General features: G+C 41.0%; 2 protein-coding genes across 2 annotated transcripts; one reads left to right on the plus strand and one right to left on the minus strand.

Moving 5' to 3' along the window:
* Positions 1–607: 607 nt before the first annotated feature.
* On the plus strand, positions 608–2,722 carry HMPREF1120_02404 (eukaryotic translation initiation factor 2-alpha kinase; the record flags this gene model as incomplete). Its single annotated transcript, XM_009156445.1, has 1 exon — positions 608–2,722. One exon carries the CDS (start codon positions 608–610, stop codon positions 2,720–2,722), a length of 2,115 nt encoding a protein of 704 aa, XP_009154693.1.
* A 566-nt stretch (positions 2,723–3,288) lies between these two features.
* Positions 3,289–4,924, minus strand: HMPREF1120_02405 (uncharacterized protein). The gene has a single exon (XM_009156446.1). It carries the CDS (start codon positions 4,747–4,749, stop codon positions 4,447–4,449), a length of 303 nt encoding a protein of 100 aa, XP_009154694.1. The 5' UTR covers positions 4,750–4,924; the 3' UTR covers positions 3,289–4,446.
* Positions 4,925–13,785: the final 8,861 nt, after the last annotated feature.

Here is a 13,785-nt window from a genome sequence, read left to right on the forward strand (position 1 = left end):
TTTCAAGCAAATGTACCTTCTGTATCACCGGGAGTACAACCGTGTTTCTTCATGTCAACAGTAGCCGCAGATGTGACACTGGTGGCCCTGCTGTCTTTGTACAACTTGAACTTGCACTGTGGCCACGTGACTTTACTGCCTCTACTGCAAACTTGAACTACAACTTCGTGATTGAGCCGCCTTCACAAGTCTAATAGTTTCGTCGCCTGCTTGAGCGCCCCATTACTACAGACCAGTTCCTCTTCGAGTATGCCTTTCCAATTTGTCCACTGATCAAGCGAATGATTTCGAATCGTGCGGGTGGTAAGTGACGCCAAGCGAGAACACGAACAGGCAACTTGAACAGGTGTTCTGTTTATTGTTCAGCCTTGAACAAAAGACCTGTTGCTACTCAGGCCAGACATGTCCCTTGATAAATCCGACAACTTCACCTCTGCGACCTTAGTTGAGCTGCAACTGAGCGTATTACAGCGCAGAGAAAGTCGCATGCCGCCTTGAGCATTGCGGCTCCGTCTCCCGCCGCGTCGTCTTTCTGCGTTCAAACTTGCAATGAAGTTTCCTCATTACAGCCGTCATCGTTAGCATAATCCATTCGCTTTCTGGATCGATGTCGTCCGCCTTCTTCCGTCGTCCTACGGATATCAGTTCGAGCTCGAGCTCGAGCGCGGCGAATAGTACGTCAGAGGACGATGACGAGAACCACGACAACGTGTCCCGGCAAAGGCTGGAGGAAGTTGTTGAGGAAGACGGTGAGACTGCGACCACAGAGTCCCTCACTAGCCAGAACAGTGTGGCACGTGAAGATGGACAGAATCCAACAATTGGCCAACATCGAGCCAATCTATTAAGTGCCCTCTTGGAGGACTTCGCGAGAACCAGAGCTTGCGAGATCATGAACAGTACAAGTCCAGGAGTGAACTTCACCAGGACAGCGCCAGAGGTCCAGCCACTAGCGAGGAAGCTGTACCAGGATGTGAGCCAGACATTGGCTCTCGGCGGCGTATTACCGGCCTCGACTGTCAGCGACAGCCAAGCCAACCAGCATACGCGGGCAACCTACCTCGCTGGCATCGAAAGACTCGCAATAGGAAGTGCGCAGTCCACCAATGACCTTACGGATCCCAGGGAGCGGCAGCGTGCTTTACCTGATGAGACGGCTGGCATGGGTGGTGGCCGCCCTGCTCATCGACCTGCAGGTCTGTTTCCCGACTCATTGCAGCAGCAGCTGGCAGGTCTTTCTCTATATCAAAGCCAGGGTGGGTTTCCGGCGTCGCAGTATACAGACTTGACCTTTTCTACTTCGCCGCCTCGTCGCAGCCATTACGAGTCCAGCTTCAAACAACTCAAATTGCTGGGTAAAGGAGGGTTTGGCAGGGTGTATCATGCCTACAACATCTTCGACAAGAAGGAGTATGCGGTCAAAAAGATCCCCTTGAGTCCTCGTCTTTCGCAGCGGTATCGAGATTCGGGTCACAAAGAATTGGAAAACGTGTTGAGGGAAGTCCAAGCTCTAGCACAGCTGGAACACAGCAATGTCGTGCGATATCATGCTACGTGGATTGAAGAGCCCCGAGGAATGACCGAGGTGCCATATCGATCGGGACCACCAGCAGCTTTGAATCCCCAGGGCCAGAAACTAATAGCCGAGGGCTCACGGGTGACCGCCAAACCGCGACCGAAGGCAATGGCGCTGGAACATGACGACGGAATTATATTCGGGTTGTCTGACAGTGAAGCGGCGCACGCAATTGCTTCCAGGGGCCAAGCTGAAGTGGCTTTTGGGCAGACAGTCTCCATGGACCACGGCGACGGCGACGGCGACCCTGAAGGATCCAGATCGTCGGTCCGGACTTCAGAGGTCTTTACAGACGGCCTCTCACATCCCAGCGGCGCGCATCATGGATCTGAATCCGACGTCGACAACACAGTCTACGTGCTACACGTACAGATGTCCGTCTATCCCACCACGCTGGCGCAATATCTCGCCCCGACCCCGTGCGGGTCGAGGAGCATCCAGGGAAGAAGTGCCAGTACAAGTTTCCACCGAAAGCATTGTTTCCATCTCGGCCCTGCGCTACGCATCTTGATGGGGATACTCTGTGGGCTTCAGTACATCCATGCCAAGGGACTGGTGCACCGGGACATCAAACCCAGCAACATCTTTCTGTCGAGCCTGGTCGTTTCGTCGTCTGCTGTCAACAGCATGGTTATTCCTGATGGTTATTGGGATGTGGGATCTTGCAGCGGTTGTCCGGATCCTGCTCCCTACCTCGTCAATCCTCGCATAGGCGATTTCGGACTCGTGGCAGACCTCGCCCGTGAAGGTGGAGGTGGCAGCAAGAACAAAGACAAGGACAAGCCCGTGGGCACACAGTACTACCGGCCACCACCTGGAGATGACCGAGGAAAGTCGTCGTCCGAAGCAGAAGCAGCAGTCATTGTCATCGATGAGAAACTGGACGTTTTTGCGCTTGGGGTCGTCCTGGTCGAAATGCTTTGGCCCTGCTCGACGAGCTCGGAACGGGTTCAGGTCCTTCGCGACCTACAGGAGGCCAAAGTGCCAGCGGGACTCGGGCGCAAGCTCGAGAGTGAAGGGCACGATCCCGAGACTGCACGTCTCGTGGTCCAGGGGATCTTGAGCATGGTCGAACGCGATCCACGTCGCAGATGGAGCTGTGCGGAGATCAAATGCTGGGCGGAGAAGCTGCTGCAAAAGACGTGAGACTGATACTGAGACTGCCGCATCACGTCAAGAAGGGAACGAACAATGTTACGGTATGGGCGTTCTTTACGTACTATTACCGGCTTGGTGTGGTCAATGATGACCCGTGCGCACAACTATTAGGGGACCGGTCTGCCCACGATCATGGAGACGAGACCACTATCGCTGCTACTTATCGCTGCTACCTCGTATTTGCAGATCAAGAAGCAGTCACGCGACCACAGGAGACAGTCGGTCAGTGAACTACCATTTATTGTAGAAATAGAAAGTACAAACGCACTACCTGCCTACCTACAGGCGGTACTGTACCTAGGTACCTACCTACTGTAATTCACCGCGGAGCTATGGACAGTACCTAGGTAGGTACGGGTATCAACGATGATCGTCCGTTTGATCTGCTTCAAGTTGGCCCCCTCGGCCCCCACGGGGTTACTACTACTAGTACTGTACATGGTTTGGTTTCCGCTTCGTTTCGCCGTCGGTCGCGCCAGTGCAACTTACTTGGGTATCTACAGTATGTAGTTGTACACTGTACTCTTTCTTGATCTACAGGAGCTGTTGTCACGTTGAGGCAATACCATGAGATCAGTAGTAGATACTTCCATGTAGGTAGGAAAGGTATATATCGAGCAACGTTGGGCTGACCAAGAACCGGCGGCGACGGCGCGGCGCGCTGATCGACCGGTCTTCTAACCAACCAAGAGACTGTCCTGGCTAGCTACAGCGTTGCACATTTATTGTACATATGGCAGGCATAGTAGTATGACTAGTATCAATGTGAACGAGACAAAGATGCCGGTAATGTCCCAGGATCATCAGACCAAAACTTGGACCGGAATTCGGATTCCTTTTAGTTGGCTTCTTAGCCTGCAGATCGTCGTATCCAGGGGGTTCCTGTACGTTGTAGATATGGCGGTCGACGAGCAGGAAATGAGACACGATGAAATGTCGTCGACCTTGCTACTGATAGTAGCTTCTTTTCTTCTTATATGAGTTCGAATTTTGGACTCGGCGGTGCTGCAATCCTGAGGGACCAACACACAGACGCGAGAGGTGGTATACATCGCAAATTCTGGGTTGTTGAGCATCCCATACCAATCCTTACCTAGCTACCTTTCCATCTCAGCTTTTCACGCTTTTAGCGAGTCGCACAACAGAGCGATCAACGAACACGAAGATCCGCTCCGCCATGATGAAGACGCTTGCGGCGGCTCCTCTGCTGCTCACGCACACTGTGTCCGCGAAGTCGACCGTGATCAGCATGTTCTGGCCGACTCCCACCAGCACAGAAGCTCTGGGGTCCGTAATCGGAACGGTACGTTCAAAACAATGAGAATCCCCGGTTCCAGGGGAAGAATGAATGACGGGAGAGACGCAAGAAGCTGACACGGCCGTGGTGTATACCAGAGTGAGAACATGACGAGCATGGCCCTGACATGCAAGAACTCCTCCGACACCGACGCGTGCTACTGGACCGACGGACCCGTAACCGTTACAATTGAGCCGACGAGCTGGCACATGAGTACATCTGCGGTTGTTGGTGAATATTTGAATTGTCGGGTCTCAGGCACGACGGCGGCTACCTGTATAGAGCAGTATGAGTGGCCAAACGGGATAGGCTCGCCCGGAACATTGGAAGCTGACATAGACGTCAACGCTGACACTCCGGACAACACTCTCGCGACCGTCACATCCCTGGCAACATTCACCGGCACCGATATACGTTATATGGAGGTGACGGTCACGGCGGGAGCCAGCCTGTTGTCGGAGACTTCCGTAACCTCGAGTGCGTCGCCGAGTGCTCCAACCGCGTCTGCGACGGCTTCGTCCACCAGCCCGAGTAGCAGTGGCAGCGCCACAGCTGGGGCTGAAAGCAAAGGCGCCAGAAAAACGGATGTGTGGTTTCTGAACTGGAGCGTTGCCGCGGCCGTGCTGATGGACTTGTTCATCGCGATGCTATAAAAGGCTGAATTCGTTTGGTTGACCTGATATTGGAGCGATTTGAGTTCAGTTGCTGCGATGGTCATCCGGGGCGCGTGTGCAACAGGCACCGGAAAAGAGTTACTAGCTGTTGGCAGGTGCGCTAAAATTGTTGTATTTGCTCTCGCTCTATCCACTTGACAGTGTATAGAGTACTCCTATATATACTATAGAAATCGGAGAGAACACCGTATCTCGTACGGTCTATAGATTATTCTAGAGAGTAGTAAACCTCGTCGTCAACGTCGTTATCGAGCGTTATTTAGGGTCGATAGCGAGGTTTAGGAAGCGTAGCTAACGTAAGTATTCCTTAGTAGTAGGGTATCGAAGCCGACTATATATAATATACCCTCTTTAGGCTATATCCGTCGCTTTATCGTCGAGTATAGTCTATATATCGACTAGGCGAAGATATATATAGATAAATCGTTTATAATTCTATATTATTAGTACTTTCGTAAAGTCGTCTACTCTTATATTAGCGGTTACGATCTATTCTATTCGTATTTTACTAGCTTATATCTTCTATCTTAACTAATACTTATATATATTAACGTATTTTAGCTTCATAGATAGTTAAAAATTATTCTTAGTTAGTAAACGAATAGTCTATATATTATTAGCTTTAATAATAAGTAGTTAGTTAAATTTTAGATATATCGAGTTAAAGAAGCGACTCTACTAGAGCGCTTCCTTAGCTATACGAGATAGAGCGAGTAGTTCTACCTCTATACTTAAAGTTATTATAGTATTCTATCGTAAGACTTTCTAATTAATAGAGCCTCTAAATAGAATAAAGAGATAGCTATCGGAACTCTTCCGGCTAGTATTATTAGTAAATATAGCGTCTAAGTATACCTTAAAGGTATTAACGCTCTTATATTTATTATTATTTTAAGGAGTTATTTTAGAAGAAGTAGAGTATTTAAGAGTAAGAGTACGTATACGCCTTAGTGTCACGAATGGCAAGGTAGCCGAGTGCCAAAGGAAGCATATATGTCAAGGCTGCCAAGACATATACGCACATAGAGTATATAGTATACGTATACCCCTCGTATACTAGGTTAAGCTCCTTAACTCTTCGAGTCTTATATAATATACCTATATTAGATATTACTACTAATACTTATTACCTAGCTTAGTCTATTCTTATAGGCTATCTATAATATTCTCGAAGAGTTAAACCGAATCGGCTAAGCGACTAATACGATAACGATAGCTTCTCGTACGCGAAGTATAACTAGCCTAATAGTAGTTAAACCTACTCGGGGGGAAACCCTTAAAAGAGGAATAGCTAATACTATAATAGAAGACTAAGAGATATCGTAAAACTCTATTATAGAGGCTACGGGCGAGGAAGCGACCCCTAAAGCTAGTTATCCCCTAGAGGGCGTCGGCGAGACGAATAAGCTTTACCAACGCTATACGGAACTTAAGGCGCGACTAATACGAAAACGGCTAAAGAAAGAGATACGGATAATAGAGGCTAAACTAGAAGGCCGTAAACCTACTCGATACGTAGAAGTAGAAGGTACTATACTATCGTTTCGTAAGCGACGCTAGAGCCTACCCGAAGAGGAGAAAGAATACTTAGCTAAATATATTAGGATAGCCCCTTTACTAAAATTTAAAGAAAAATCTATTAAAGAACTTCGAAAGTTCGACCTTAGATAGAGAAAGCTCTTTCGAACTATAAAACCGTACGCTAAAGACTACTATACTTATCGTATTAGGTACGTAGCGATATATCTAGAGAATAGAGCTAAGAAGATCTAAACTAGAGATAAACCTAAGTTTATACGCTAGAGGGAATTTATCGACTATCTAAAGAGCGTAGTCGCGATCTCTATAATACGTAAGAGCTAAGCGTTAATTTATTTAGCGAAAACGAAGTAAGAACTAAACTAGTTATTTAGGGACTTTCTTACGAAAATCGAGACGATCGAGAAGAAGATCTTATTAATAATAGATAACGAGCGGAGAATATAGATACTACTTAACGACTATACGTCTACGCTCCGCGCGGAAATTATATATAAGTATAAAGAGATTCTCTCTCGAGAGTAAGTTATAGCTTCCGCTTTATATTACGAGAACGTAATTACGTAACGGCGTCGAAGCAAGTAATATAAGAAAAAGAAGAACTTTCGAATCTCCGATCTCTATTAGAAATCGTATTAAAGATCTCGAGATAAGAGACGGATCCCGTAGAAGAAACTCGACTAGCTCGTATCGAAGACGTAGAAGAAGGCGCTAGCGATAGAAAAAAGAGATAAATCGAAATATAGATACTTAAGATCCTTTCTAGAAGAGTACTATATCTACGGAAAGAAGGGCTATCGAGGTAAAAATTACCGTAGTAAGAGATAAAGATAATAGAGAATCGTAGACGAGACGTCCGTAAAGAAGAAGAATAAGGTAAAAAACTAATTCCTAATATATTAAGTATCGTAATAGTACTAGGACTACTTAAGGGGAACCCGTAGAAGACCCTCGCGTTAAAGATACTTATAATAGAAATTAAAGTTAATACGCCAAAGAGATCTATTAAGATACGCGCGCTACTCGATAGTAGGGCGTAAGTAAACTTTATCTCGTAACTTATTATTACTAAGTATAGAGCGAGACCTAATATCTTGAATATACGAGTACGTACCGTTAACGGATACTCTATTTAAGTATATAGAAAATATAGACTTAATATATATACGACTAATATATAAGGAGAACGCCGATAGCGTAGATATAAATATATCGCTATCGATATTTAGACCTATAACGTAATTCTTAGGTACTCTTAGCTATAAGAGATAAATCTATATATCGACTAGAAAAGAGGTACTTAAAGCTACTTAAATACGAAGGACGAGCGAGTACTACGCGTATTAATAAAGAAGCTTATAGCGAACTTCGATAATCTATTAATAGAAATACTAATAGTACTACTATAAGAGGTTAACTATATAAAGGATATAGATATAACGCTTACGGTTATATAGAAAGGCGGAATTAAACTCCTAGAAGTATACCGCTTATATATCTATATATTTAACGAGCTAAGAGCCTATATCTTCTTAAAAGTAACTAAAACTCGATACTCGATTTCTATTAAGAAAGAAGAAATAGTACCGTACGAACCGCTTTACTTCCTTAGTAAAAAGAAGCTTAAGATACTATATAAGTATATCGAGAGTAGTATACGTAAAGAGTAAATATAGCTAAGTAAATCTCTCGCTAGAGTACTAGTCCTATTCGTCCCGAAAAAGAATAGAAAGCTACGACTATACGTCGACTATCGCGCGCTTAATAAGATTACTCGTAAGAATCGATACCCTTTACTCCTAATTTCTAAAGTTCTTAATTATCTAAGTAGAGCGAAGATTTTTACTAAACTCGATCTTCGAGATATATATTACCGTATATAGATCGTAAAGAAAGATCGCTAAAAAACTATATTTTATACGCGATATAGGTATTTCGAGTATCTCGTTATACTATTTAGATTAACTAATACTTCTATAACGTTTTAGGCTTATATTAATAAAGCGCTTCGAGGCCTTCTTAATAATATCTATATAGCGTATATAGACGATATACTTATCTATAGTACTAATATAGAGAAGTATAAGTAATATATACGATAAGTCCTAGAACGACTTAAGAAATATAAGCTCTATATAAAGCTATTAAAATATAAGTTTTATATAACCTAAGTTAACTTTCTAGAATATCGCGTAAGAACCGAAAACGTATCGATAGATTCTAGTAGGGTTTAAGCGATATAAGAATAGCTAGCCCTAAAATTATATTAAGAGATCTAGGTTTTCTTAGAATTCGCTAACTTCTATAGAGAATTTATTAAGAATTACTTAAAGATTATAGCGTCTATTATAAGTCTCCTTACGAATATAGTAGCGAGAAAGAAAAGTAGCCCCTTCGAGTAGCTCGATAGCGCTAAGCTTACGTTTTAAGAGCTTAAGCGATACTTTACTAGCGCGCTAATACTAACCTACTTCGATCCTAAGAGATAATCGAGAGTCGAGATAGACGCGTTAGGCGTAGTAATCGAAGGTGTACTTACCTAAGCGTATAAGACGTAGAGAGAATGTACGGTTTAGAAGTCTATAATATTCTTCTTAAGGAAGTTAAACTCCGTAGAGAGAAACTACTATATAGGAGACGATAAGATACTAGCTATTATAGAGACCTTTAAGGTATAGCGCTACTACCTCGAAGTACCTATATATAGTATAATAGTACTTACCGATTATAAAGCCCTATAAGGATTTATAACTATAAAGGTCTTAAATAGAAGATAAATACGATAGACTAAGGTACTAGCCGTATACGACTTCTATATTTAATAGAGACGAGGGAAAGATAACCTAACTAATAGGCTATCTCGCCATCGGCGAAACTGCCAGCCCTGCTTAGGAAGCCCAGGCTAGCCCAGGGCCTCCTGGGCTAAACTGCCACAAATTGAGCCCATAAGTCATTACAGCATCCTAGGTAGGCTGTGGGCCCTACTAGCGTAGCCTAGTAGGCTAGTAGGGCCCACAGCCTACCTAGGATACTGTGGGCTCTTCGCTATATTACGTAATTATCGTAACTTCTTTAATTTATAATTATAAGTATAGTTTTAACTAGTATAGCTATAGTAGGCTATAGCTAGCGTATAATAGGGTATTAGAGTACGTCTATATCGAAAATCCTAGGTTTATTAGCTAATATTAAATTATTAGTAAGCTAGCGTAGATAATTAGCGCGCTATAACGTACCCGAAATACCCGCTTTTAGCGTCTTGGTAAAAGGTAAAAATTTTATAGTAATAAAATTACGTTTAATTACGTAATAAATAAAGTAGTTAAATAGCTAGCCTAGGGCTAGTATACTAGTGCTATAATAGCTGGTAGCTAACTAAATAGGCTGTGAGGCGCTACGTAGCCTCTATATAGCGACTTACGGCTAATAAGTAATATTATAAGCCGCCGTGGGCTCCCTGGGCTCTTATAGCATCAGCTTTGGCTGTGGGCTTGTGGCAGTTTTGCCGATGGCCGTCTAGACTACGAGGCCAATAATAAGGTATCTATAGAGAACTTCCTAGTTAAACTCCTTAAAAAGAGAGTCCTAAAAGCGGCCGAGAAGTATACTAATTATATACGAAAGAAGAGGACTATTATAGTAGGCGTCCTAATAAGAGTAATAGTCTAGAGTAGTAGAAAGTCTACTAAGAGTAAGTATAATATAGTAACTCTACTACCCTCTAAAACCTTCGAAATATTAGAAGTAAACGAGAATAAGAAATAAGCCGAAATTATACGAATACGATATAAGAAGCTTACTATCTATCTACGAGAGCTCTAAGCTAACGATAAATAGTATCGAAGAAGAGAATAGAGATTCTCTCTAAAGAGAGAGGTTACTAAAGAACTCTATAAAGGGCTTTAGAGCGAGAACTATACGAAACTCGTACGAAAGGATAGCGCGACGTATATTTCTCGAGACTCTACTATAAGATAGGAGATTCTTAGAGTTAACTACAATAACCTATAGTAAGGGGAGTATTTCGGCTAAGCGCGGACGCTAGCGACTATCGAGCAATACTACTAGTGGCCGTAGATAAGAAAAGATATTAACGAGTATATTAATATCTATAATATCTATTAGCGAATAAAAGTATCTAGATATAGATCGTACGGCGAACTTAAGATACTACCTTAGTCGAACGGTCTATAGAAAGATATTAGTATAGACTTTATAATTAAATTACCGCCGTCGATATATAACGACTACGTATATAACTTAATTTTAGTAATAGTTAATAAATACTTAAAGATAGTAAGTCTTACGCCGTATAGGAGTATAATAGATATAGCCGGCCTAGGTAGAATTATTCTTAAAAAGATCGTCGTAAGATTCGGGAGCCCTCGGTCGATAGTTAGCGATAGAGGCTTAATATTTATATTCTTATATTAGAGAAATCTCTACTAGTACCTTACGATATATAGATTATTCTTAATCGCGTTCTATCTATAGATAGATAGATAAACCGAGAGAATAAACTAGACCTTAGAGTACTATCTACGCTACTACGTAAACTACTAGTAGTTAGACTAAGTAGATCTACTAGTAAGTACTAAGTATACTATAAACGCTACTCTAAGTATAATTATAGGCGAAATATCTTTCGAGCGAGTCTTAGCGTTTACTCTCTCGCTACGTATAAATATTAATAGTAAGTCCTTCTTAAGGATCTAGAGAAATATCGTAGCTAGAAAGAAGACTATAGCGATTACGGAAGTACTTAATATAGCTAAGAAAGCGGGCGAGAAGGTAGCGAAGCGTATAGTAGAATATTATAATAAGAAACGAAAGAAGATTACCTTTAAGATTAGGGATAAAGTTCTACTCGCCGCTCGCTATATTCGTACCGTACGCGTAAGTAAGAAGCTATTAGACTAGTTTCTAGGGCCTTTTAAGATTCTTAAGAAGTACGGGAAGAATATCTACTAACTAGATCTACCCTAAAAGTATAGGCGACTATACTATATATTCTATATATCGCTTCTATAGATATATCGCTAGCGACCTAGCGAAGAATCTTCTAAACTAGTTAATATTAAAGAAGAGAAGGAGTAGAAAGTCGCTAAGGTATTAGACGAACGCTAGAGAAACGGTAGAACCGAGTACTATATAAGGTAGAAGGGCTAGTCGGAGGCTTACGACTTATAAAAACCGGAAGAGTATATATAATATATAGAAGAAGAAATAAAACGATTTAAATAAAAGTTAATATTATTATAATATTATACGCGTAGCGCTATCGAGGACGTATAAAGATATCTTAAAATTAATAAAGTATATAATTCGCGTACGAGAAGTACGTCTACTATTAGCGACTTATAGTACTAGATCTCTTTTATCGCCCTATATTAGAGAGTATATATTATACTATAAAGGATTAGTATATAAAACGTAGAGAAGATATATAATAGGGGTACTTACGGCTATATAATATACTTCGACGAGTACTCGGATAGCTTCTAAAATTATCGAGAGTATTATATTATTTCTACTAGTACTACTAGCTTCTCGTATATAAGGAGTAAGGTTAATATAACTACCTTAAGAGCTACTACTAGATAAGATACCTATAATATTAGTAAGGGACTACTAGAACGATAAATTAAGCGTCGAGGCTACTTTACGTACGTTTTCCTTAAAGAGTACGTTTACTCTACTACAAAGTATTACCTATTATATACGGACTAAGCGACGAGCGTTAGATACGTAGTTTAGAGGAACCTAATCGGCTATTAGTATACGCTTAGTATAGAAGAGGCGATAGTATATCGGAACGTAGCTATATCGGCCTATACGATTTAAGAATTAGTAGCGAACGTAGTTCGTAGACGAATAATCGGTCTTCGTTATAAAGAAGTAAGAGAGATCTATATAAGAATTCTATACTAAAGTACGTAGATAACGTTAGTAGGGTATATCGTAAAAATAGGTATAATCCTTAGAAGAGATAGTTAGAGCTATAGATACTAAATATACGAGTTAGCGTAGAATCGTATACGTTAAAGCTTTACTTACGGCCCGAATCGCCCGAAGGCGAAGAAGGCGGCGGAGGAGCTACTACTATACTTATCTTCGTTCTATAGATATATTAGACGTATACGGACTATAGGCGAAGATAGACGTACTTACTAAAGTATAACTAGTTAGATATAGTATTAAGATATAAGCTAAGTAAGAAACGACTATACGAATTAAGTACGACCCTCTAGAGATCGAAATAAAGAGTATATTAGGAAGAAAATAAATAAGAGAAGAATAGAAGAGATAAGGCTAGAAGTACTTATATAGTACTCGTAGATATCCCGATTAGGAAGTCTATCTAGAATATTATTAGTCGTCTACGAGGAGCGCTAAGATAGCTCTAGATAAATATAGTAGTATACGATCGTAGTACGATACGTACTATTATAACTAAGTATATATCTTACGAGGACGTAAGGCTAAGAGAGGGGAGTAATTATTACGAATAGTAAGGTAGCCGAGTACTAAAGAAAGTATATATATTAAGGCTACTAAGACATATATGTATATAGAGTATATAGTATACGTATACTCCTCGTATACTAGGTTGAGCTCCTTAACTCTTCGAGTCTTATGTAATATACCTATATTAGACACTACTACTGATACTTGTTGCCTAGCTTAGCCTATTCTCACGGGCTGTCCATAACACTTAGGTAGCCTAGTACTCTATTAGCGGCAGCTATATATTCTAGTAATAGATTACGTAAGTATTATAAGAGCACAGAGTAAGCCCTTATAATATCCGGTCTTGTCGTTATAGCTGCGAAATTAATAGACCCTATACGCTATTAATATATATATATCTCTTATAGAGTAGCCTAGCTATTATACGGCACGAGACTTTTAGTTAAAAGAGGTATTAACGGTATCTTTCTACTATATATATTAATATTAAACTTAGCTAATAGTTTATCGATATATAAATCCTATACGAGCTATAGCTTATATAGCCTTCGGTCTCGTACGATTTATATACCGAGAAACTAGTTAACTTCTAGTATAATATATAGAGTAAATCGCTCTTATAGGCTTTATAGAATTATATTAACTCTCTTCTTAGACTTACGCTTATAGTATAGAATAATATCGTCTACGTAGAATAGGATAATAAGAAACTCGTTATTAAGAATATAATTAACTTCTAGTACTTAAGAAAGATCTAGTATCTTAAGTATATTACTAAGAGTATTATACTATAATAAAGAGCTTTACTTAAGGCCGTAGAGCGCCTTAAGTAGATAAAGTATTATATCTAGTACTTTAAAACCTTCTAGGAAACGTATATAGATTTCCTTATCGATTTTACTATTAAGGAATACGTTAATAGTATTAAGTTATATAAGATCTAGGTCGTAAGCGGCCGTAATAGCTATAATAGTATAAAAGGTACTAAAAGTAAGAGTAGCTATATAGATATCTTTAAAGATAAATTATAAGTCTTCTTATATATATATACGCGCCTTAAACTTACTTAA

The sequence above is a fragment of the Exophiala dermatitidis genome (genome assembly GCF_000230625.1).
Source record: "Exophiala dermatitidis NIH/UT8656 unplaced genomic scaffold supercont1.2, whole genome shotgun sequence".
NCBI lineage: Eukaryota > Fungi > Ascomycota > Eurotiomycetes > Chaetothyriales > Herpotrichiellaceae > Exophiala > Exophiala dermatitidis.